This window comes from Aristolochia californica, unplaced genomic scaffold (assembly GCF_029961685.1).
Source record: "Aristolochia californica isolate CCGP_79_NKW_82.1479 unplaced genomic scaffold, dmAriCali1.0.hap1 SCAF_4, whole genome shotgun sequence".
In the NCBI taxonomy this organism is placed as follows: domain Eukaryota; kingdom Viridiplantae; phylum Streptophyta; class Magnoliopsida; order Piperales; family Aristolochiaceae; genus Aristolochia; species Aristolochia californica.
Window position 1 is genome coordinate 46,636,998 of NW_027182103.1, and position 25,949 is coordinate 46,662,946.

The 25,949-nt window shown below is 39.1% G+C and overlaps 2 protein-coding genes across 2 annotated transcripts; both read left to right on the forward strand.

The window, feature by feature from the left end:
• The first annotated feature begins 3,583 nt into the window (after positions 1-3,583).
• LOC137963479 (NAC transcription factor 29-like) lies at positions 3,584-4,909 on the forward strand. The gene is made up of 3 exons (XM_068810595.1): positions 3,584-3,758; positions 3,994-4,280; positions 4,439-4,909. The coding sequence occupies exons 1-3, from the start codon at positions 3,584-3,586 to the stop codon at positions 4,907-4,909; spliced, it is 933 nt and encodes a 310-aa protein (XP_068666696.1).
• A 1,815-nt stretch (positions 4,910-6,724) lies between these two features.
• LOC137962305 (uncharacterized) lies at positions 6,725-25,671 on the forward strand. The gene is made up of 14 exons (XM_068809098.1): positions 6,725-7,105; positions 8,170-8,331; positions 11,071-11,136; positions 11,230-11,373; positions 11,466-11,579; positions 11,709-11,810; positions 11,895-12,080; positions 21,752-21,841; positions 21,926-22,060; positions 22,990-23,112; positions 23,346-23,431; positions 23,523-24,135; positions 24,206-24,283; positions 24,387-25,671. The coding sequence occupies exons 1-14, from the start codon at positions 6,851-6,853 to the stop codon at positions 25,410-25,412; spliced, it is 3,180 nt and encodes a 1,059-aa protein (XP_068665199.1). The 5' UTR covers positions 6,725-6,850; the 3' UTR covers positions 25,413-25,671.
• Positions 25,672-25,949: the final 278 nt, after the last annotated feature.

The following is a 25,949-nucleotide window of genomic DNA, read 5'->3' on the forward strand; positions in this document are numbered from 1 at the left end:
CCTTCCACCGCACCCGCTTGTTCTGATACCACACTGCAACTTGCCGTGGTTGCAGACCCAGATCCCGAGCCAACTGCATCTTCTTCTCCGGTTCCAGCTTCCTATCATGGTTAAAGCTCCTCTCCAAAAGACTGAGTTGATCGTCTGTGAGCCTTTTCTGGTGGCGTTTGGTGGGGTTTCTGTGGCAGGATGATTGGAAAGGAGCCATTTCACGGATGAGGGACACTCAGAGTGAGAGAATGCCCGGGTTTTAACAAGAAGAAAAGATAGTGAAGGGGGTTGAACTTGGGGGTGGGTTGGATGATTTCATGTAGGGAAGGGGTACCACGTGAAATGATCCCACAGATGCATCTAGGCCTTTCTCTACTTTTTGTCTCTCTTCCAAGGACTAATTTTTTTCAATTTGATAAAAACGGAATCAATCACCATTCATCATTCATCCATGATGGATGAAGGGAAATGGAAACAGTCCCATGAGTTGGCAGTCATGAAAAGTTTCAGAGAGAAGAAGCATGTCAAAACGAAGGATTCTGCGTCAACAGTTGGGACGGACCCACCGGTCGATTTGAAAGAGGTCGGAGGTGTCTCGCTGGCTTAAAACAAGCAGAAACTCGATATGAGGCATATCCTATCGACAGGGGTAAAAACAAATTGATTGCGCGCAGTCGTCGATGGCGAATACAACTTGACAGGTAAAGTCGATATCCCTCGTACTGTTGAGTATAAAGGGCCCAGGTGCCCTATGTGATACGTTGTATTGACAAGAGTTGTCGTTGTGAAGGGAACAATACCCATCTCCCTTCATGTTCTGATGCTGCCACTATCCACCTTCGGTGACTCCGGCCATATTCATGCACTAACCACTTGCTCCGTCGTCACTGATGGGACCGTCCGCATTTACGTCGTATCAAGTCATCTTTCAAGTCTCAAATGATCCTCCCAGCTCTCCAATTTTGAAGGTCTGCAACTCACTCTGCATACTACGATCTACAAACCACAAACGGACGTTTCCATTCCCATCGGAAACGTCCCGGACTCTCTCAGTTTCAGGGTGTTTAATGATTTTCCCTATATGGCTCTTTACCTCGCCCGAGACCCTCATCGGTGCTTCCGGTGGCAAACCCAGAAGACATCCCCAGTTCTCCACAAAAGAAGGGTCGGGCCGCCGGAGTCGGAACTGTTCAGTCAAGCATTCAGTTGTGAGAAACAGTAGTACTGATTTTTTGGACCGAGGTAAAAAGAAGATTTCAACGTCGTCAGCTTCATTTCCGTCGATTTTGAATGCATGAACTGGTATAAACAAATGAAGATTCAGCAGAACCCTCTTGGATGCTACAATAATGTTGTATAATCTAACAACTCCGTACTTTCTCCCTTACTTTTGCTCGACATACAATAATGTTTTATAATCTAACTACTAAAGATTTATAGGATATTTTCAGGATTCATTAATTTGTTGATACTAAAGCTAGCTCGAGGTATCCATGGTAGCTGGTATCTCTATCCACATCTAGATCTGCATGAAGATTGCGAACAGACCTTTCGTTCTTATTTTATCGTCCCAAAGGGACAATTGAAGGATTTGGTCACAGCGAGATTGGATTATGAGATCAGTCAGCCATGCATTGGGACCAACGTAATTAGGGTTGCCGTAATCAGACAAGCATTGAAAAAAAGGCTCGTCTTCTTCACTGAACTGTGCTCAATGACCTAAAAAAGGCTTGAGAAATCTATCAATTTTTTCCTGGGACGTAGTTATTAGCATAATTTTTAAATAATTAAAAAAAATTATGTTTCGTGATTGGATAATACGGAATGCGGTCTCAGTCACTCATATGAATCTAGCAAAACTCAATCTGACTCAATCAAATCATGCCTTATTTCAGATTATGAGATGAATTTCTTGACTCCACCAACACTAATATTAATAGTTTACTAAGTGCACAGATTTTTTACCTCTATTAATGGTCAAAATCATTGATCTCGATCAATGATCCAGATTAAAGGAGCTTGATAGCTAGTCTACTTTCAGTTTCAAGGATCGTTGTCAAATGGTTCGTTGGATCTTTCAAGGATTCCGCAGTCTATCTTGAACTACTTTGTTCTTCCAGTAAGGAAATAACCATTTTTATTCACCTATAGTTTTCAGACTTACACGACCTATAGTTTGAAGGTGGGTTAGTTCTTAGGGTCAGGCTTACCCAAATACCCCACCTTGTCCTTAACTTTCCTCGAACTCGGGAGACTTGATCCAACACAGGCGACGGAATCGGTTTTTTTTACTCCCAAGTTAGGTCCAGAGTTGGAGTAAAGAACTTGAGTTGATGATAGCTGCTCCTCACCTTCGTCTTCTTTGTGCTTATTGTGTATGGCTTGGTTGGTGATAATAAAACTACCCCATGACAGTTTCTTAAAAAAATTCCCATTAGTTGAAGGCATTATCTAGTAATTATGTAGAGACAGTGAAAGGGTTTCCGGATAAGAAGAAGATTAGGAACGATTAAACTAACCTGTTGTGTTAAAACAATTGGGAAGGTGAACTTTGTCTCATGCTGTCAAATATCACCAGAGGAGAATTTTTTTTTTTGTTGTGGGTTGCTTTCCTTGCCTTTTTTCTGAGCTTATTTTTATCGATTAAAATGTTCGAAAAGAGTAGCAAACAAAACTGACTTGTTTTTCTGTTCATACAAATAATGGAATCATTTGGCTAAATTTAGCTGCGCAAAGTTTCCGAACATGTCCAAGGATTCTGCGATCTTGATTCAAGTTCGGAATATGAGTTGATTCTCTCGAATGCTAAGGAAACAATTTCTTGCCTCTAGAAACATAACGGTCAAGTCATCAGTTGCTCCAAATCGAATTACATAGAAACAACAGAGAGGAAAATCACATGAGTTCCTCCAATCGAATTGGAGGAAGACGCTCCAGGCAGTGAGCATGAACAAAGACAGGTTTGTCATCTCATAAAGCTTCCTCTGTATCTGAATTAAGAATGAAAACAAGTGATGCTCTGGTCCTTGGGTTGAGAAGCTGTTTTCGGGTTCTCTAAATCGTTTTAAGTGGACGAAATTTCGTCTGGCTAGATCAATTTCTCGGCTTTGAACAGTTTTATTGCATCGAAGAACCAACTTGAACGACAAGAAGAAACACAGAATCGGACGAAGAACCGAAAGAAATACTAGGGTGGGTGTGGCTTTGTATAGTTCCATAAATTATACCATGCTGATCAAACAGCTAAGCTCCAGAGAGTGCGACTCACAGAGGGAAGAATAAATTAGGTAAAGCTTAAAGCGCCAATTTAATAGTTAAATGGATACGAAGTCAACCAGAAACTACTCTTTTTTCTCGTACTGTCCACGCATGAAGAGAAAACCTTGTTCGTCTCCTTGATTCGCGACACGCGAGTAGGTACCTTCACAAGCGACGATGAACAGGAAGTTATAAAACTAAGGAAGCGGTGATGTCTCCAACACTTCTTGCACCGGTTTCCCCTCCAAAATAATCTCTTCTTTGGCGAAGAAAGAGAGACAGAAATATCGTTGCTCTAACGAGATTAGTCTGTTCTTCGTTTCTTTGCTCAGCCATGGAAGCTATGTACGTGTCTAATCTTGCTCTCCCTCCGGGGTTTAGGTTTCATCCAACTGACCAGGAGCTCATCATTCACTACCTCCAGAAGAAGGTCTCTTCTTCACAAACACCTGCCATCTCTATCATCGCAGACGTTGATCTCTACAAGTTCAATCCGTGGGAACTACCGGGTGCTTCCTTCTGACTCTGCTTTACCTTCTCTTTCAATACATCCTCGAAGTTTATGTATGCTAAAATTCTTCACGTATCTCTTCCTTTGGATGTCTGCGTCTCCAAAGAACTTGGTCCATGTTAATCGTCTCTTAGCATATACATGTATCAGCTTCATATTTATATACCGATACAAATCTGAATTGTTCAGCCAATAGGTTGTTTAAATTGAAGGATGTAGTTGTTCTTCGCCAGGGAAGGCGCTCTTTGGGGGTAGCGAGTGGTTCTTCTTCAGCCCACTAGATCGGAAATACCCAAACGGAGCTCGTCCCAATAGAGCAGCGGCATCTGGATACTGGAAAGCTACTGGAACGGATAAACCAATTCTCACAGCCAACGGGACTAAGTGTCTTGGGGTGAAAAAAGCTCTGGTCTTTTACAGAGGTCGCCCTCCGAAAGGTCAGAAAACGGACTGGGTGATGCACGAGTATAGGCTTCTGGATACTGCGCCCAACTCCCAGAAAATCAAAGGATCCATGCGAGTAAGTCCAACAGCTCAAACAAATCTTCAAGTCGACAATTTTTCCTATAAGAGTTCTTGATCCGTAGGCATTAAGGATTTGTTGTTGTTGTTGTTGTTGTTGTTGTTGTTGTAGTGTGATCTTACAAAGTCATCAGCTTCACTAACTTTCACTTTCAGTTGGATGACTGGGTACTATGCCGAGTTCGCCAGAAGAGCAGTTTGCCATTACAGATAGGTGGTCAAAGCGAGTATTCCTCGGACACGTCTCCTCCAATGGAGGATCGACGCGAGGAGAAGCAATCGATAAGAAAGAGCAATGATTTGTTCCAGGAAACAGATTATCAAGTGTTTGATCGTCTCTGGGGGTCACCCCCACAAATATCTCCGGCCTTCCAAGCAACTATCCAAGAGTCAAATCAACATTCGATTTCACAGGGGAGTATTGTCGACCCAGAAGGAACGAACCGATCTTCCTACCAGATGCTCGACTTGGATTGCTTGAACAGATCCATGTCAATTGGAGCACTTGATGAGTTAATGCTGTTGCCACCCTCAAAGAGGCAGACGAGCGGAGGCAGCGTCGGTGACCAGTCACCTTCGTATAACTCCAACCTGGCTTCATGTTTTCAGGAGTTCATCGTGCAGTAGTTTCGTTATTCTCCCTTCAGATTTTCTGATCCACCTCTCAGCATAAGACATAACTATGATCCTGTCTCATGCTGAGATGCAGTTTACATGGATCAATTATCTGAGGTGGTTGAATGCTGTAGTTTGTTTGTAAATTATGTCGACGTTTGTGTACAGCTGCAAGAACACTGTGGATATAATTTACTTGAAAGAAGTTTACATGCTCAAAATTGAATTGTTACCTAACTCTCCTCGACTCTAGAGAGAAGACAACCTAGCTCTTATCCTATTGTTTTGAAAAACAACAAAAATCTCAATGTATCTGTTGGACAAAAGATGTATGAAAAGATATAACTGAATCACTCAATTAGTCAAGATAAAATTTTGATTTTAATTGAAAATAAGTTCTTGATTGATTAGTTTTTTCTCCGTAGTGACACTTGATCTGAATTTCAAAACACCCTGCCTAGTTCATGATGAAACTATAGTACATGTACATCTAGATTATATGGGCATTCACATGTATGTCACTTGTTACTCCTGTTCATTATCGCCATGATCCATAGTTCGCATGGCCAACTCCACATAAAAAAATGACAATGAATTAGTAAAAATCACAAGTAACCGACTTTTCTTTCATTTAAATCATGGAAATCATAGAACACTAACCCTTTTAGTTCATGGGGGAGGAATACGATAAACCTTATTATGTTGGATCTAAGTGTTTGTGTGTGCGCGTACAAGTTAAATCATAAGCAATACTGCATGACTTTCACTCCAGACACCATTCTTGTAAATTCCCATAAACCATGTCAATTAGGAACATCCATTTGCATGTTGTTATTTTATAGTAAAAAAGCGTTCGTAGATCAACAACCATTTCTAGTATTCTTGCAAACACTAGAAATTTCTAACGCTTGAGGTTGCTCTGATACCATGTTGATTTCTAGGGCGTTCATATAAATACAAAATCTCTCTCTCTCTCTCTCTCTCTCTCGAGAGAGAGAGTATTTAAGAGTTGTCCTATTTACCATAGTAAAATTAGATTATCAAAACTTGTAGAATTTTTCATTATCTGTTAGATCATTTATGTACTTTTTCTTCTACTTTAGTATAACTTGATAAATATAATGTTTAAGTTGAACATAACTGGAAATTAGTCCAACTTATTTTCCTTAAAACTCACTCGATTCTCATAGCAATTTACTCCGCATGACATGTACAAAATGACGATTTAATAAAAAAATGATTTTTTAAAGTAGAGCGTAATTGGAAATTGGTCCAACTTATTTTCCCCTCGGAAGAATCGCTTCAATTATCATAATAGTTTTAACTCATATGGGGACTTCTTTAAATTTTATTATTTTTCTCCAATTCTTGAAAGATCTCTTTCAATGTATAGTATAAACTCTAAAATTTCATCTTAATTTTGTTTTTTTATAATCTTAATCTACATCCATTTGACTCTCTCTACTCTTTACATTTTTATTCGTCTTAATGTGAAGTTTTACTTAAAAGTGAGTATCCAGTTGGTCAGCCGGGACAAGATAGTAAAAACCTGTCTCCTTGGAAGTGTATGTGTAGGGTTACAGTCCAAAATGGCCATTGCAAGAATTTTAATCTAATGATCATGTTCATCTGTGTACCGACAATTCCTGGCCGATGGATGAGAGGACTCTACTTTCGTACCCTTCCTCAGTGCAGGATTCGATACGTGCTGAATACAGCTACTTCGCGTTTCCATTTCTCATGGTCCCAAAGCCAATTCATTTTTGCACAGACCACTGAGGTCGGGTTTTCGTTTGAGCCGAAATTTCACGGCTTCCCTCCCCGATTTTAAAAACTTCCTTCTGCGAGGGCAACCTCCTTTACTGAGAAAGAAAAGGAAAGAAGAAAGTGAGCTGAAGAAGAAGGAAGGAGAGGAATACGAAGCGAATCCGGACCTGAGATCCCTGCGGCAAGATGATGCAGAGGTTCGGATTTCGGGGCAGAAGCTCCGATTCCTCGCCGCCATCCTTCTCCCCTAACGCTTCCCCTGCGTCTTCTGCCGTTGCGGTGGGCCCCGGTAGGCCGCTACGTCTTGTTTACTGCGATGAGAAAGGCAAGTTCCGGATGGACCCTGAGGCCGTTGCCACTCTCCAGCTCGTTAAGGGTCCCATTGGTGTGGTCTCCGTATGTGGCCGAGCCCGTCAAGGAAAGAGCTTCATCTTGAATCAGGTTTTTTCTTGGCTCACCTTGTATCTTTTAGGGCTTGTAATTATCCCAACTTCTGAATTCGTTCAATTCTATTACATATTTTGTGCTCTCCCTAATGTGACCGTTTTTTATATTTTGTTGTGTTTCGGGTTTCCATTTAACTGCACCGTTCGCCATCACTCTGTTAAATCTTGAGAATTGTGAACTCCTAAGGAACTGATTGGGTTTTCTTTGAGGGTGGCCAACTCGATGTTTAACTGGCATTTGAAAACTATCTTAGTTATTACAAGCTAGGCTTCAGTTGTTTTAGAAGTACTTACATTCGTATTGAATGCGGAAAGTGTCTTACGTGCTCGTCTTTCGTCTTGTGAGTATGATGTGAATGAACTTCAGGATTCTTCCTTGATGTTATACATAGTTAAGTTTAAAAAGTCTGATGTTCTTTTAGAAAAAAAACGGAGTTTGTTTGGGATAGTGTGGCATGAATTTGGCCTGCACTTAGTACTTTATAATGTTGGAAAATATCTTCAGGGTATCGTTACTCTTTTCCTCGTTTGGTCATCATTCGTTGCCTATATTATTGTTAGAAGGTGTAATTTATTTATGTGGTGGAATTGATGTAAAAACTTTCTTTCTTGTCCGTTTTCCACCCTTCTTAGGGTAAAGGGCATTGATATAAGTGCGATACTTTTACTCTTATAATAGAAGTTTTAAGGGGGGAGGATTGGGATCTGTCACAACCCTAGATCTCTGTCTCACGTTCTCACACTCTCTTCCAAACAAACATCCCTCTCTCCTTCTCTTTCTCTCTTTCTTCTCTCTTCTCTCTTCCTACTTCTTCTTGCTCTTCGGTTTCTTCTTCTCCAAGACTGGTTCATTTTTCATTAATCATCATGGGATCCTAAATTCAACAATTATCAATAATTTCCCTGTATCAGCTTCTTCTTTTTACTCGATGGATGAAGATGTTTAACCTGTTTGAAAATTGTGAAAGTAAATAAATTCACTATTTGCTATGGACTGTTATGTGGCATTGGTATTAGACTCTTCTTTGACTGATTGATTTTTGTTTGGATATGTGTTAGATTTTGGGGAGAAGCAGTGGATTTCAAGTTGCATCTACCCACCGACCGTGTACAAAGGGGCTATGGATGTGGAGTGCACCATTAAAGCTAACTGCTCTGGATGGAACTGAGTATTATCTCTTACTCCTGGACTCTGAAGGAATTGATGCTTATGATCAAACGGTAGGCCTTCACTTACCTGCATTAGAATAATTGATGCAACCCTATGAAAATGTTGTTTGATTAATGTTGCTAGAAGTCTTATATTTTTAAACCTATGGAAAATCACCTCTTATCAGAATCTGATTTGTATATTCATTCAAATACTGCATCAAACCATTCCGGCACTCTTGAAGATTCTTGGGCAGGCTTCACTAACACCACCACTATTATACTGTACTTCTCCCCCTCAAGCCGGAGAGCCATGATATAGAAACCCAGCTTGGATAGAAACAAAATAAGGGAGCCCACACTAGGAAGGCGTGAATTAAAACTTCCTAACAGCAGCAAAATATCACCTGTTTCTAAGGGTAGCAGTAGAAAACCATCCACTCAAGGACAGCAGTAGAAGACCGCCTACTTTTAAGGAAAATCACCCACTTTTAAATGTAAGAACCTAGAACCTACCCACTCAAGGACAGCAATAATAACAAAGATAAACCAGACAAGAAATAGGAGACATCTAGTGGTGATGGAGGAAGCCACGATAATTACCTCGTTGGAGAGTGTTTCACAATAGAAATCTTCATTGATCTTTGGGTACCCATCAAGGGTAGTTTGGGTAACTGTGGAAAATTCATTGCCTAGTTTAACATGTTGTGAGACCTCCTTGTTATGTGCCAATGGAGAAATTACTAACTTGGGGTGACATTATTAAATAATAGAGCAAACTCAATATCTGATAGATATCTAGTGAGGTAAAGAATGACTTCAATCATTGTAATATCATCATTGGTAAGGATTCAACACCCTTGTCTTAGTTCTCTAGGATAGCAGTATCAATTAATTATTCTTCACAATACCTTCCTTGATGCTTAGAGCAATAGATTATTATGCAATTTTGAGGAAGATAGTTTCAGCTGCTAGTAGATGCATGCATGGCACAGAGTATGTTCTAGTGTTCTCGCATTTGTTGGTGCTCCACCAACTTGTTGCACTTTCTCATGTACACATTGGTGGTTCCTTTTAAGGTTTTCACATGATGATGTCATTAAGAGATTCTAGTTTCTGGTTACTAGAATTATGGATCTTATGGTCATCTATGGTGTGTAGGAGAAGCTGTTAAGCACCTAGCCAATACTACTCAAAAGACCGACCTATTAGGAGCAGAAGACATAGATACTTGACCCAGGACCACAACAATACACCCACCGTCACGAGCTGACGACCATGGCGGATTTTACCCACATAGCGATGAGGGTTTAGCTGCGTCCGGGCGACGTGATCGTCCGCAGCCGTGGGGAATCGAACTTGGGACGTAGCGCCTGCTCTGATACCAAATGTTAAGCACCTAACCAATATTACCTAAAAGACCGGCCTATTAGGAGTGGAAGACATAGGTACTTAACCCAGGACCACAACAAAAGCTAATATGCTGAGTGCTGATTCACTTTAATTTGCAGCAGTTGATTCCATCAATTGAATTGGCTCTAAGTCTGCTGTTTTTTTAAAAGTAATACGTGTATTAGGCCTGAATACTGACTTGATCAAAGGCAGGTTCATGTTCTCTTCAGGCTTATGTTAATTTCAGCAATTGTGATCTAAATGGCAACTTTATTTGTCTGAGTTCATACTTTTCAAAATCTATTCAGTTGTATTTATAATGGCAAAGTTTACTCTCTCAAGTGACTGTGATAGAAGGCTTAGATAGATACAGCACAACCCCACTATGAAACCAGGATTTGAATTTGTCATGTGGATCATCAGATTTATAGATGGCAATAACAGTGCATTATTTACCTAGGAGATTTGTGTGACAACTAAATTTAAATGCACACTAATGAAAATTTTGAAAAAGCACACCTAGCTTTAGTAAAAGTATTAATCAGTTCTTTATAAAAAAACAAAAGTATTAATCAGTTGGGTGTAGTTCTTGTTTAATTTAGACTTGAATTCTTTTATCAACTTCATTCTGTAAACTGATGCATTGATGGACATGTTGTAGATTGTATTAGTTAGTGAATTTTCAATAATGTTTCCTCTTCTTTCTTCTATTTGGGAGTAGATTGGTGTAGAGTTATGATCTGGAGGCAATTTGTTATTTTCTATTATTGTGAATAATAACACTCAAGATTAGACCATTTAAAAAAAAAAACACTCAAGATTAGACTTTTACAGTTCACTATCTTTGAGCTGGTCTTGTGTTGTTTACATCCTGAAAGTATCTCGTTGCTCTACTTAATTCTTTTCTTTCAACTTTCTCGTTACTTTATCATAACAAAGTTTAATGGACTTTGCACGAGTTTTTAGCCCATTACTGGCTGTCAATTGTGTCTGTCAATTGTGTCAGTAGATGAAGACCAATATGCACTGCTGCATCTTTGGTGTGTAATGCTAGACTCTATCCTTATCATCCTTGACTGGCTTTGAATCTTTATAACCATTGGTTCATTTTGCATGGCATTTGGCTGAGTGGACTTTTTGTAATCTATATTCTCTTCTTCCTCTTGGAAAAAAATTCTCATGAGTCTCAAAAAGAAATGATTTTGATGGGAATGATTTAGTTATTCTATTGTCAAAGACATCTAAGATGCTCTTCTGCTTCATTTTTCTGTTCCATGGATTTTTTTTTTTCTGGTCTGTTATCTTATTTATTTATTCGCAGAATTGTGTGTACTGCTTCTGCCAAATCTAAGTCCTACTTCTTGATTACTTTTTAGTTTTATCTTTTGACTTTTGGGTTTGTTGCTGGATCATTGGCAGGGAACCTATAGCACCCAGATATTTTCTTTGGCTGTCCTGCTATCCAGTATGTTTATCTATAACCAGGTATAGGGCATTTCTAGTAGCTTTAAAATATTTAGCTTGCTATAATAAATTTATTTGTTGCTTCATCAGCTTGTCTTCAATTGTCTTAAATAGATGGGGGGTATAGATGAATCTGCACTTGATCGTCTATCTCTTGTTACTGAAATGACTAAGCATATTCGTGTGAGGGCCTCTGGAGGAAAGGCTACAGTGTCTGAGCTTGGGCAGTTCTCTCCCGTCTTTGTTTGGCTTTTGAGGGTAATCATTACTGCCTTTTCAAATTCTATGAAAACTTTTGTTTATATGAATCCATTCTGAAAGCTTTATAACTTGCTGTTTGGTGATTGCAGGATTTTTATTTAGATTTAGCAGAGGACAATAGGCAAATAACCCCTCGTGATTACTTGGAGCTAGCCTTGAGGCCAATGCAAGGGGCAGGAAAAGATATGGCAGCCAAAAATGAGGTGAAGTTATCTTGTTTCACTTTTGCCATATGCTAGACTAGATTCTCTTTTCATTTCATTGTTAATGGGTTTCCATCATAGCTGTTGTTTTTTGGCTTACTAACTATTTTTGAAAAAACTTCTAATTAGATACGGGAGTCTATCCGTGCTCTTTTCCCTGACCGTGAGTGCTTTACCCTTGTGCGGCCTTTGAACAATGAAAAGGATCTTCAGAATCTGGACCAGATCTCTGTTAGTCTTTTCTTGCTATTTATTATTTCAATTATCTATTCTGTTTATTCTTCAGTACTTTTGATGAATTATGCACCTATGCAGTTGGATAAATTGCGACCAGAGTTTAGATCTGGCCTTGATGCGTTGATAAAGTTCATTTTTGAGAGAACTAAACCAAAGCAAGTTGGAAGCACAGTTATGACTGGGCCAATCCTGGCTGGTATTACACAATCTTTTCTGGATGCGATTAATAATGGAGCAGTGCCAACAATATCCTCCTCATGGCAGGTATGGAGAATGGGGTTCTTATGATTTATTCATTTATGAAGAATGTAAAGAAGTAAAGTAGAGAGGAAAAGAGAAAAATAAAGTGCATGAGAGAGAAACAGAAGAGTACGGCAGAAACCAGTACCTGTCTTAGGTCTGAATTTGACCTCCCTTGTATTAAATAGACACTTGAGTGAAAAAGAGTCAAAAGTAGATAAATGCCCCTCTACTTCAAACACTATAACTCCCTAAATACATCTCAAAATTAATTGAAATTTGAACCATGTAACTGATATACAAAAACAAGCTTATTACTGACCTAGAGAGACAATCTAACAAATATAAAATGACTAAAATACCCTTCAACATATATTATAGCATTCCCTATTAAAGTGGAGCATATATATTAAAAAGTCCTCACTTGTTACAAAACTTCCTTGCCCAAAGCCTTAGTAAAAATATCGTTGATTATCATAATGCATCGTCATAGCACCTTGTTATGGTCCTGGGTTAAGTACTTGGCTTTCCGCTACCTACCAGGCCGGTCTTTTGGGTAGTATTGGCTAGGTGTTTAACATTTGGTATCAGAACGGGCACCCACAATACGAGTTTGAATCCCGGAGGGGGCGACCTAGCGGAGGGGGCTACCTCGTGGAGGGGGCAACCTAGCGGTGTCGCTAGAGTGGGCCGTTGCTAGAGTGGGCCACCGGGGTCGTCGGCTCTTGAAGTTGGGATGTGATGTTATGGTTTTGGGTTAAGTACTTGGTTTTCCGCTACCTACCAGGCCGATCTTTTGGGTAGTATTGGCTAAGTGCTTAACACACCTTTGGTAGGGAACCCTAGCTCTTGCAAAACTAACCTTATTCATAAATTCATTACTTGTATGAGCCATTGTTTAATATGTTACTTCTGCAGTAGAACGAACCACAATATTTTGTTGCTTATTGTCAGCTGATTAAATTTCCTCCCAACAAGCCCACAATAGCCAATAGTTAATCTCCTGTCCAACTTGGACCCTATGTAATCAGCGTCTGAATATCCTTCAATCTATAAGTGATCGTGTGGCTTAGACAACAACCCTTTGACTCGATGCTCCCTTCAAGTACCTCAATATTCTATGTGTTGTCTCTAATTGTGGGATAAATAAGTTTAGCCACTAACTTTCTATACATACTCTTGTCCTTGAGTCCAACACTCTCATTAGCATGAAGATTATGATTGACTTCCATAGGTGTCTCAACATGCTTTGCTCCCATCAAACCACTCTTGGAGCATATCTGTAACATGTTTCCTTTGTGTCAAAACAATTTCTGCTTTACTCGTTATATTCTATCCAAAAAAAATATTTGACGGGATCCCTAGTCCTTGGTGTAAAAAATGTTTCGCAAGATGTTCCTTTTCCTCTTTAATGCCCTTGTCATTACTTCCTAACTATACTATGTCTTTTTTATACACAACAATCTTAGAAGGCCTTTTGACAACAAACAATGAGTGGTCACAATGACTTCTAGTAACACTCAAAGGACATAACCACTTTGTATTCAATCTCACTCTGGGACTCTGTTTGAAGTCATAACTAACTTTGTTCAGGTTAGACACTTTTTTAGTTTCCCCCTTGAGCAACAATTTTAAGAGGTTGTTCCATATAGATTTCTTCTTCCAAGTCCCCATATAAGAAAATATTTTATAAATCAAATTTCAAACAAAAGTCAACCTTTTTATAGGTGAAAAAGTCTCAAACATGTCCATACAATATGTTTGGGTATACCCCTTAGCCAAAAATTTGGCTTTATACTTTTTTATAGATCCATGAACCTAGTATTTTGTAGTGTACGCCCATTAGCAGTCTACCATAGCAACATCTAAGGGAGGATCACATAATGTCCTTGTGCCCCTATCAATCAATGCCTCCATTTCTACATCAATGACTTGCTTCTGTTAAGGAGATAACAAAACATCCTGTATGGAAGGGGGAATGGAATAAGAAGACAAGGACAACACAATAGTCTTGAATGCAGCAGACAATGAATCCAATCAATGCCTCCATTTCTACATCAATGACTTGCTTCTGTTAAGGAGATAACAAAACATCCTATTTGGAAGGGGGAATGGAATAAGAAGACAAGGACATCACAATAGTCTTGAATGGAGCAGACAATGAATCAAAGAACACAAACTTAGATTTGGGATGTTGGATAAAAGTACGAACATCCTTACAAAAAACAATAAGAAGGTCCAAATCACTTATCTCAGGAGTTGCGGGAGGAAAATAGCAAGGACAGAGAAGATGGAGCTATTCATGGTGTCTTGGGAAGTTTCCGCCGTTGGTAGACTTGTAGTAGCTATAGTTGTGTGGCAATAGGTGCAACACTAGGGACATCCTCTACCGGAATAGGAACAACAACCTCGATGTAAATTGGGGCAAAAATAATGGATTCGTCAAACTTTGAAAAATAAGGAATGTCTTCAAAGAACGTGACATTGGTAGACACTCATGTTTTTCTTATACATGGATAATGACACTTGTACTCCTTTTGGGTACGAGAATATCCAAGGAAAACACTCTTAACTGCTCTTGGGGACAACTTGTCATGAGAAGGACCAAATCCATGTACATAGTAGACATACCCAAAAACACAAGGACAAAGAGGAAACAATGCACCATTGGTTTCAAAACATGTAGAAGAGTTTTACCCCCAATTATGAAAGATAATAAAAATATGCAATAAGCCTGGCTCTCTCATCTGGACTCCACGCTAACAAGGTACGTTCTCTACTGCTTTTGCCTACAACTTCCTACTCTCCCTCCACTCAACTTAATCCAACCATTCCGTTGCTATCGCATGGTCCTTACTCGCACCCCCTCGAGCGAAGTTTTTTATTTGGACCGCATGCCGAAACAAAATTTTGATATCCAATTCGTTAATTTGCCTAGGAACAAATGTTCTGGACCCCCTTTGCCCTTTTTGCCAAACCACTCCTGAAATTGCGGACCACATTTTGTTACATTGCGATTATGCCCATACTGTTTGGATTGAACTCATTAACAAAATTGGTCTACATTATTGTCCTTATCAAGATCTCTCGTCCACAATCCTCATTGTTACTAGCACTCATCTTCCTAAGCTCGGAAAATTACTTATCTCATGCTGTGTTGGTCATATCGTCTGGGCCTTGTGGACAGAGAGAAATAACCGGAAATTTAATAGAGACTCCCTTCCAAGGAATATCTTGATTGACAGAATTGTGGGGCAAGTATCTTCCTGGATACTCATGTGGAAAGAATTTCAAAATTTAGAAGGATCAAATTTGCCAGGGAATTGGCGACTTATAGCAGAAATTTCTTACCCATCTCGCCCCCCGGCTATGGAAACTTGGTCTCCACCCCCAATGGGACATTTCAAATTAAATTTTGACGGTCGCGCTTTTAGCTGCCCCGGGCTTGACGGATTTGGAGGGGTCATCCATGACGAGAATGGGAATCTTCTTCTTTCATTTGCTGGGCTGATTGGAGTATCTAACTCAACTATAGCTGAGCTATCTGGACTGTATAATGGTTTAAAACTTTTCAAGCAATGACTGGTGGTCCCTCTTTGCATTGAAGGAGACTCAAAAGTCGTCATCAATTGGTGCAAGAAGTCTTCTAAACCTCCATGACGGCACTAAGATTTGTTTGACGATATCTGTAATTTAATTTCTCATTTACAATGTAATTGAAAATACATTCCTAGATCCGCTAATCACTTAGCGGATATACAGGCTAAATTAGGCGTTTCCCTCCAACATCTTGTTATGGAGGAATGTACTTTTTAGCCAGGTATTGTACTCTTTCCCTTTTCTTCTTGCAATATATACACACCTTTTTACTCAAAAAAAAAAAAAAGACAAACACCTAGTATGATTCTGGAACTTGCATTTGAAATAGCATGGTTTGTGCAACTTCTAGCAAGTAACTATTCTTCCTTTATGCCTCCAATTTGTTGTGGATATATGCAAGATGACTAATGATTTATGTCATTTGTTTTACAAAAGGAGTCAAACTTGTGGTTCATAAACTCCAGTCCATTATCAGAATGAAAAACACAAAGTTATGTATCTAATTGATTATTTTTTTACTATAAAAAGTCATGAATACATCAAATATTTCAGATTTCTTCTGAAAAAGTACACTCATGTTGTCACACTAAAATCCCAACAAGGGCCCTATACATCAGATTGGACTACAAACAAACTGATAGTACAATGACTTTGACTATAAGGAAAAGATGTGCCATAGTGCTTCCCAAGTTGACATGAATCACATTAAATGGACAAGGTAGAAGGCAAGCCTGGAAATATTTCAAGTAACTTGGTTGGGGAGGGATATCTTGACCACAAGTGCCATTGAAGGGTGAAATAGCTGCCTGAAGTGCCAAAGAAGACTGCATATGTGATCCTTTCAAATGATATAATCCCTCTCTCACAGGCCCTGAACTAATCGTCCTCCTTGTCTGTGGGTCTTGAAGAATACAATGAGTAGGAAAAAAGATTACTGAACAATTCAAAGATTTTGTGATCTGACTAACAAACAATAAGTTGACGGAAAATTTAGGAACAAACAAAATTGATTGTAAATGTATCGATAAAGTAGGCTGAGCTTTGTCCATTCCACTGATAGGTGAGTGGGAGACATCAACAACTCACAACAATCCAATCAACTTCAAAACAACCTCAATTCAATACAGGAAAGCTGGAGATTAGTTACTTCATATGGAGTGCCCTACACAACAGAATTTTTTTTTTTTATATAAAGATGTATTTTTATATAAACATTAAAATTTACAAAGGAAGAGAGAGCAACTCCCTCACAACCAGAGATTGCAGGGATGCTCTCTGCTTGGCTAACACATCTGCAGCCAAATTTGCAAATCTCGGAATGTGAGACCAAATACAAGAGTGGAGTGAGGTAAAATCTAAAATCTCCCGAAAGATATCCCAATGGCGCCATGGTGGAGGGGAAGCACGTTCACACCATCCAATGACCACCTTTGAGTCTCCTTCAATGTGAATGGGACCACTGCAGTTGTCTCTGACAATGCGAAGCCCATTAAGTAGGCCATAGAGCTCAGTTGTCGTAGAATTAGAAATGCCTAACGGACCAACATAAGAGAAACATTGATTGCCAGATGGATCCGAAACAAACCTTCGGAAACAAAGTAATATGGGACCTACTATTCAATGTCCCCTTTGTAGTTTTGGTGCCTCCCATATCCTTCTCCATTGCCCTTTCGCTTGGAGAGTATGGACACATTTGCTTTACCTCATCGATCTTCAGCTTTGCTTCCCAAGTGATCTCACATCCACCTGTGAGTTGCTCCTCGGGATCCCCCTCTCATGTTTGGGAAAAATTCTCCTCTCTAGTTGCCTTGGCCACATTCCTTGGAATCTATGGCCGGAAAGAAACAACCGTCGATTCAATTTCAAATTTGCACGTGTTGATGAAGTGGCTAGCAGTGTTATTGGCCAGATCTGCACTTGAATTCACTCTAGGAAGGAGTTCATCCATCTTGGCGAGATTCTACTCTGCAGTAATTGGCACGCCGCTACCCAGATGTCCGATCCTTCTTGTAGCCCTGTTGTTCATTGACTAAAAACCTCCGCTACCAGGCATCCTCAAGGTTAACTTTGAAACCAGTGCTCTTGGCAAACCTGGACCAATTGGCTTTGGTGGGGTTATTCGGAACTCTAATGGCACCACCCTCCTATCTTATTCCGGACCTTTGAGGATCTTGGACTTTACTTCAGTTGAGCCATGGCCCTTCTCCAGGGCCTCATTCTGTTTGGAGACCACATGACTAACCCTTTGATTATTGAAGGCGACTCCAAAGTGGTGATCTCCTAGTGCTCCTCCCCCTTCTTTGAGCCCTCTTGGCACCATTAGCTGGCCTTTTATGATGTCAAGGACATTCCTCCTATGTTTTGTTGTTTTTAGACTCATGTACTAAGATCAATCAATTCTTTAGCTAATTATCTTGCTAAACACGGTGTTTCCCTCCAATCACTTGTTGTAAAGGGAACCATCACTGATTTTTTGTTGGTTGCTTCCCTTTGTTTAATAAAGCTCACTTTCAAAAAGTGAAAAAGAATCCAAAAATACACAAATGCCCTTTTGTATTCAAAATACTATAACTCCTTAAATACGCCTCAGAATTTAGTGAAATTTGAACCATGTAACTTATATAGAAAGACAAGCTTACTACTGACCTAGAGGGACGATCTGACAAGTGTAAAATGGCCAAAGTACCCTTCAACATATATTTAAAAAAAAACATATATTTCAACACAGAATGAATATCATTCCCTCATTTTAATCTATGGAATCTATTGTGAATGGCAGATTTGGGAAATCAGGAATGATTATTTAGAACTACCTTGTTTGTGTTGATTTTTGAGCTGTGCACTTCTTAGCGTGCTAAATGGAGGCTTATGTTATTTTCCAAAAAATGGAGGCATATTTGGGTTGTCGCTAAACCACCTTTTATATGAAGTTGATCCTGAAAACACCCTCTTTTTTTGTCTTAGCATCTCTTCTACTACCTATCCACTAACCAACATGCCAATGTTTTAGCTCATTAGGTATACTCTTCCTCCTTCCATAGCTCTTCTTTGATGTAATCTCTTTCTCATCATATTATAGAGAAGATGTATATTTTGAGATATATAATTTGTTCATTATCTCAGATTCAGTAGCAGCTCTAGAAGAATTTCCACCTTTCTCCTGTACAGCCTGATTGGCCCATGCAGGTTTACCAAGTTTTTCTCTACATTTATTGAAAAAGTGATTAATATGGTCAGAGAATACATAATCTATCTCATTAGCCATGGCCATGGCCTCCCCTTTGTTGTTGAGCCCTGTCTCTCTGACTTCCACCTTGACCTCTACAATTTGTGTTTAAGGTTGAGTTACCTGTCTTATTTCTGGAGTCAGGAAGTGGTGCAACCACTGGTGGAGCCTGAAAAATTCTAGCACGAGTGTCCTCGAGGGTTCATCTGTTCAAACAAAAACTTGGGCACACATGGATTCATACTATGGGCCAAGTGTGAAGGAAACATGCCAATTTGCCGTCCTCTCTGTCTATGAGCTTGTTTCTCATCCATGGTGAAAGGATGATAGGTACTGATCTCATGTCACAGGCCTTCTACTTCACCAATGGAATAAGTGACAGACTTATCTTCTCACCTCTTGGAAACAGTTTAGCATACAAGATTATGTATTCTAGGGAGATTCATGTCTTGAGAAAAACTTCTTCTGTAAAATATTCGACATATCTTGAGTAGTAGCACAAAAAATAACCTCGTTGTTGATCGAAGACTTCATCCTATTCAGCAGACATTACCAGAAATTTTTCTGATCTCCAAACCTTGGATAGAGGAGATAGAGGCGGTGTATTGATGAACTAAAGCTTTTCCTAGTGCCCAAAAAGATTGCTACTATCAAGCCACAATTAATAGTTCGTCTCTTTCAACTTTATCATATAAGTCTATGTGAGAGCATTAATAATCTCATCTGGACCAGCCATAGGGATGTCAATTTTACATGTTTACCTGATTTTCTATTTATCATTTATTATGGAACAAAAAGCAGAGTAAAATTTCTTATCCAATTAGGTATTTTGGTTGTTTTACCCAGTTACCTGTTTGCCTTCTATTGAATGAAGTGGAAATGGGTAAGGGTTACTCGGTTACATGTAAGGGTGATCTCATAATTTTCTTGTGAAGGTGTACAGAGAAAGTTGTGCTGTGAGAGGCTTGAGCTTATACTGGAATGGAAGAACTGTCTAGATTGTAGAGAGTTGGTCTTTGAGAGGTTTGAACTGTGTTGAATAGGAGATAGTTGGGATGTGTGAGGTTCAAGCTAAACTGAATTGCACAAAGCTACGATGAGAGAAGCTTGAGCTATAATGGAATTCTTTTTCTCTTCGTTATCAAACCAAAAAAAGAAGAAGCTCGAGCTGTGTTGGGTTAGAGAGAGTCCACCCAACGTAAAAGCCCTCCTTTGGACTATTTCTAAAAGGATGATTCTAACATGTGATCAGCATGTCGATGCAAGTTCCAGCTCACGGTTACATCATTTCTATTTTGTTAAAAGAGGATGAGTCTATTGATCATACTCCCCTATTGTACTTTTGCTAATGAAATTCAGATGCTCACCCGATTTGGAATATCAGTATGCTTACCAATAACTCTAAATGATTGGCTGTCTGTAGTTGTTTCTTATCCTTTCTCCAAACTCGGTAAAATTCTATGGAGAATTGTGGGGGTTCTATGAAGTTTATGGTTGGACAGAAACGTAAGCGTGTTTTTATGTCAAATTCATTCATTGGAGAATGTGATTGAGAATTTTGTTCATCTTGTTCTCTCTTGGGTTCAATTAATTTATGATGTCAGGGATTACCCTGGGATCACCCTGCGAAAGAATTGCAAAGCTCTGGTAGTTTGATCTCCATCAAAGTGAGTTCAGATGGAGCAGTGGATCCCTCTATTTGGTTCGCTTAAGTTGAATTTTGATGATAGTTGTGGAGGCATTCCTGTCAAACAGGTATTGGACATGAGGGTCTCCAACTACTCTCATTTTTAGGGCCAGTAGGTGAGGCAGGTTTCACTAAGACAGAAGTTAGTGCTCTTCTTCAAGGAGTTTGTTTGTATACAAAACATTTTCTCTTACCGGTTATCATTGATGGTGACTCATTAGTTGTAACTACTTGGGGTAAAGACTTGGTGGACCCATTGTGGATATTTGACGGGTGCAACTAGATGAACTAAGTTCAACACCTCTTGGAATCGTATTCATCACAACAAATACAGTATCAGACTTCTTGGCTAAGAGAGTAACCTCCAACCAGTGTTTGGTTATCAATATGGTTTTAGCATGTGACTTGGATCTTTCACTTAATGGTCAAATGGGGGGTTTCTAGTGTGAGGTTTAGGGTTCAAGTCTCACCAGGGGTAAGGGTGTGCATGCGTAATCAACATTCGGAAAAAAAAAAAAACTCAGCATCATAGACTATAGGATTTTCCATTTTTTCTTTTCTTTCTATTAGATTAACTTAACTTTTGATGGCTTCCTTGGCCATTTTCTATAATTTTCTTCCCTTAATGAATTTCTTCATCTTTCAAAAAAAAAAAAAATTAAAAAAAAATGAGGTGAAGTTTGGTTTTCAAGTGTAGTTGGATATTTTGGGAAATGAAATTGAGGACAGGTGTTGTTTCATAGGCAAAAGAGTTGCATATACAGAAAGTCTGGTGTATGAAAAATATTGATTGATCCTGGTTAGTACAAAAAGTGTAGAGTTAAAGGATATCCAAAACTAGTTTAAGTTGGCAATATAGTGCTCAAGAGTGTATAGAAAATTATTGTCCTGATGACCAAGTCAGAGAGTGAGTTTTGTACATGAAAGCAGTTATGACCCTGATGTTGACCAAGTCAGTGAACTGGTAATTGAATCAGCTATCCTGTATTCTATGGAATTACAACTGAAAGAGCCGACACACGGGTGCATGCTCACACTCACATTATCTGCCTTAAATTACTATAAAAATGCTCATTACATTGTACTTTCAAGAACAAAATACTGCTATAATTTTAAAAAAGAAAAGTATGATGAGTTTTATTTTCTATTTAAATCATTTAGTAACTGTATGTGTGTGTGCAGAGTGTTGAAGAAGCAGAATGTAGGATAGCATTCGATTCAGCTTCTGAGGTTTACATGTTGACATTTGACCGGAGCAAACCTCCTGAGGAGGTTAGTGTAGCCTACAATTGCACTTAGTTGAAAATACGTGTGAGAAGGTAGTTCTCTTTATGGCGCTCATGTACTATTTGGCAGGTTATTTTGAGAGAAGCACATGAAGAGGCTATTCAAAAGTCACTTGCTGATTTTAACGCCCATGCTGTTGGGGCTGGCTCAGCAAGGCAGAAATATGAGAAGCATCTTCAGAATTTTTTCAAAAAGGCATTCGAGGTTTGTCGTTGATCTTTTGCTTCGGTTATTTTAGTTTAAAAATTGACCAAATGACTTGCAGAACATCAAAGACATTATTTATTCTAATGAGTTTTGTTTGTATTTTTTGAAACAGATTTCAAGTATTAGCAGTTTGTAGGATTTGAAAAGAAAAGTCATGCAGGAGTTTTTTACTAGTTTTCTTGGCTAGCTTCTCACATTGTTTTACCAGAGATTTCTTGCATACTAAAAGACCCATATTTGCACCCTAGTGGTTCATGTTTTTCAAAGTTGAACAGACATTAAATTGGGGAAAAGATCTTTAAAAAAAAAAATTAGACGGGAGAAAGCGACAGTCAACCTGATTCTGTTCAATTGAACTGCTCATTTTTTCTTTTTTATCCACTTTCCTAACATCTTCATAATTTTTCATTCTTCCAAGTGAGAAGTTGAGAATGTGACTATTCTTCCGATTGTTCTGGTTAATGCTGGTTTTGAGAAATTGGCTTTTGATATGGACCCATATCTTGGACCCTCTTTGATCCTGTCTGATTTCCAACCACTGCTTGTGGCAATTTCTCTAGTTGCGTTTTGTTCATGCCAGAAGTTCCTAATGTCAACTATGTATTTTGTTGTACTTTTGTCTAATATGAAGAGTATAGTTTTTCATCACCAGTCTGAGGTTCAAATTAGCAATGTAGCTGCATGTTTTCAACTAAACAATCTTATGGACACATTTCAGTTTAAGGCATGTCTGGAGCACTTTGTTTCTTTAAAAGCCTCATCATATTGTGATGCCAATAATCTATTTTGTGCTCTCTTTATACCATTTCACTAAAACTAAGGTTACCTTCTCTGAGTAATAGACCTTTGAAAGCATTAAGTTCCACTTACATGGCCCCGGATGGGTGTTTTTTGCTTTCATTCTGTTGATTTGGGTATTGGTGTAGGACTACAAAAGGAATGCTTTTGTGGAGGCAGATTTGAGGTGCTCAAATGCTATACAAAACATGGAAAAGAAGTTGCGAGCTGCTTGTAATTTTCCTGATGCTAAGCTTGATCAAGTTATCAATGTATGATCTATTTTATTCGATAAATCTCACTTTTCATTATTTAAAGGAAAACTTTCTAATATTATTCAAAAAATCAAAATAAAAAATCACTGAAAAGGTACCTAATAAAACCATATACTGAAGCACTGTTCTGTAGTTTTCTTGTTTAACCTTCCTCATATTTTGCTATTGTCTTCTTGTAGATCATAGTCAAGTAATTCATCATGTAATGATAATATCAATGTGATTTGCAGGATCTAAATGGTTTACTCTCTGAGTATGAGAAATCATCTTATGGTCCAGCCAAGTGGCAAAAGTTGGCATCATTTTTGCAACAGAGGTTTGCTCCTCAACTCATATATCCTGCTTATTTAGTGCTTCCATTATTTCTTGTATCCTGTCTTATATCTGGTGTTCAATAACCTGTTCAGTCTTGAAGGCCCAATACTCAATCTTGTTGTGAAGCAGCTGGATCAAATTCGATCTGAAAAAACGACTCTCATGTTGAAATGCCGCTCAAATGAGGAAAAATTGGGACTGCTCAACAGACAACTTGAAGCAAATGAAAAATACAAATCTGACTATTTGCGACGCTACGAAGAAGCTATCAATGACAAGAAGAAAATCACAGAGGACTACACAAATCGCATATCTAAGATTCAGAGTCAGTGTAGCTCTTTAGAGGAACGTTGTTCGGGTTTACTGAGGGCTCTGGATGCTGCAAGATTGGAGTCTTCTGAATGGAAGAAAAAATTTGAGCAGGGTTTTTCTAAACAGAAGGCTGAAGAAGACAAGGTGAAGTCTGAGATAGCAGCTCTTAAGTTGAGAACTAATACTGCTGAAGCACGATTGGCTGCTGCTCATGAACAAAGTCAATCAGCTCAGGAGGAGGCATTGGAATGGAAAAGGAAGTATGATATTGCAGTGAAAGAAGCTAAAGGTGCTCTTGAGAGGTCTGCAACAATTCAAGAACGAAGTAGTAAGCAGGCACAACTTAGGGAAGATGCTCTGAGGGAAGAATTCTCTGCCAGTTTGGCGAAAAAGGTCTCTCTCGCTCCCTCTCTTTCTCTCCCTCTGTGTCTTTCTCAGTTCTGATGTAAATAATGATTGACAGGAAGAGGTGATCAAGGACAAGCAGGTGAAGATTGATGAATCTGAGCATAAACTTGTGAGTTTAACAGCAGATTTGAAGGTAAGTCATGCTGCCTATACGCATATCTTTTTATTTTTTTTGAAATAATACCTATATCTTTTATAATTTCTGCCCCATAATCTTTCTGCAATGCTTTTCACAGGCCGCAGAGTCAAAGCTGAAGAGCTTTGAGTTGGAATCATCAGCCTTGAAACTTGAAATCAAGGAGCTTGGTGAGAAACTAGAGACTGTGAAGGCCACCGCTCAGTCATATGAGAGAGAAGCTAGAATTTTGGAGCAAGAAAAAATAAACTTGGAGCAGAAGTACTTATCTGAGTCCAAAAGATTTGAGGAGGCAGGGGAAAGGTGTGCAATTGCTGAAAAGGAAGCAAAAAGGGCTACGGAGTTAGCGGATAAAGCCCGTGCAGAGGCAGCAGCTGCTCAAAAGGAAAAAAGTGAAGTCCAGCGAGTGGCAATGGAGAGATTAACTCAAATTGAAAGAACTGAAAGGCATATAGAAACTTTAGAGAGGCAGAAAAATGGCCTTATGGAGGAGATAGAAAGGCTTCGAGTCTCTGAGATGGATGCCAATTCCAAGGTTGAGCTACTGGAAGCACAGGTTGAGGAACGAGAGAAAGAAATAGAGAGATTACTGAAATCTACCAATGAGCAAAGAGCAAGTACAGTTCAAGTTCTTGAGAGCTTACTGACTACAGAACGAGCTGCTCGGGCTGAAGCCAATACCAGAGCAGAAGCACTGTCTTTGCAGCTACAATCTACTCAAGGGAAACTAGATTCACTCCAGCAAGAGTTGACATCTGTTCGATTGAATGAAACTGCATTGGATAGTAAGCTTAAGACTGCTTCTCATGGGAAGCGTTCACGGGTGGATGAACATTTCGGAATAGAATCTGTCCAAGAAATGGAAGTTGACGGACAAATTAGCAGGGGAAAGAAACGGTCTAAGAGCACAAATAGTCCCCTGAAGACACAAACACAGGATGGGGGTTCTGTCTTTAGGGGAGAGGATGATGAGAACCATGACTCAGAAGATTATTCCAAGTTTACTGTGCTTAAACTCAAACAAGAACTCACAAAGCATGGTTTCGGAGCACAACTTCTCCAGTTGAGGAATCCAAACAAGAAAGACATCCTTTCCTTATACGAGCGTCTTGTGCTGCAAAAGTAGCAGGTGTTTTAATTGTATATGCCCTTTGTATTCTTGTAGATTTGTTAGCTAGGGATCTTTGTTTGTTACATAAGGTATTTTTTGAGGTTTTATGATTCTTAGGAAAGCAGGAAACTTAGCCTTCTCTGGTGTATTTATGTGGTGCTGTAAAATTTTATCTGTTTCATCTTGCCAGGAGTGTCCTTAGTTTGGTGAAGACTAGGAATGCTTCTTGTAGTTTCTGCTGGTATAAATCGAACCTATTACACCCATTTTGTAATTTTTTTATACGACCATTTCAAGATGATTTACCTCTGAGAAAGACGCAAGCAATCTTTGACTTGCGAAGTAGTGCCTGATTCACAGGTAAAAATGCCAGGGTCAGATTAAAGTGTTCGTAGTCGTCTCACATCTCATGAGAGGCTCCTTGAAGCATTAACTTTTACTTTACTTTTTTTTTTTTTTTTTATTCCTCAACTTTCAGTAACCAGACAAGGGTGAACAGTCAGATAATTAAATTGAAGACTCACAGCGCTTCACCGGTAGGAAGCATCATGC

Bases quoted from the DNA above. Each gene is read 5' to 3' on its own strand.
- LOC137962305 (XM_068809098.1), top strand. From the start codon at position 6,851: ATGATGCAGAGGTTCGGATTTCGGGGCAGAAGCTCCGATTCCTCGCCG. The intron at 8,332-11,070 runs GTAGGCCTTCAC...GATCATTGGCAG, and splicing joins TTGATGCTTATGATCAAACG to GGAACCTATAGCACCCAGAT. The intron at 22,061-22,989 runs GTTTGTCGTTGA...GTATTGGTGTAG, and splicing joins TTTTCAAAAAGGCATTCGAG to GACTACAAAAGGAATGCTTT.
- LOC137963479 (XM_068810595.1), top strand. From the start codon at position 3,584: ATGGAAGCTATGTACGTGTCTAATCTTGCTCTCCCTCCGGGGTTTAGG. The intron at 3,759-3,993 runs GTGCTTCCTTCT...GTTCTTCGCCAG, and splicing joins CAATCCGTGGGAACTACCGG to GGAAGGCGCTCTTTGGGGGT. The intron at 4,281-4,438 runs GTAAGTCCAACA...TTTCACTTTCAG, and splicing joins AAATCAAAGGATCCATGCGA to TTGGATGACTGGGTACTATG.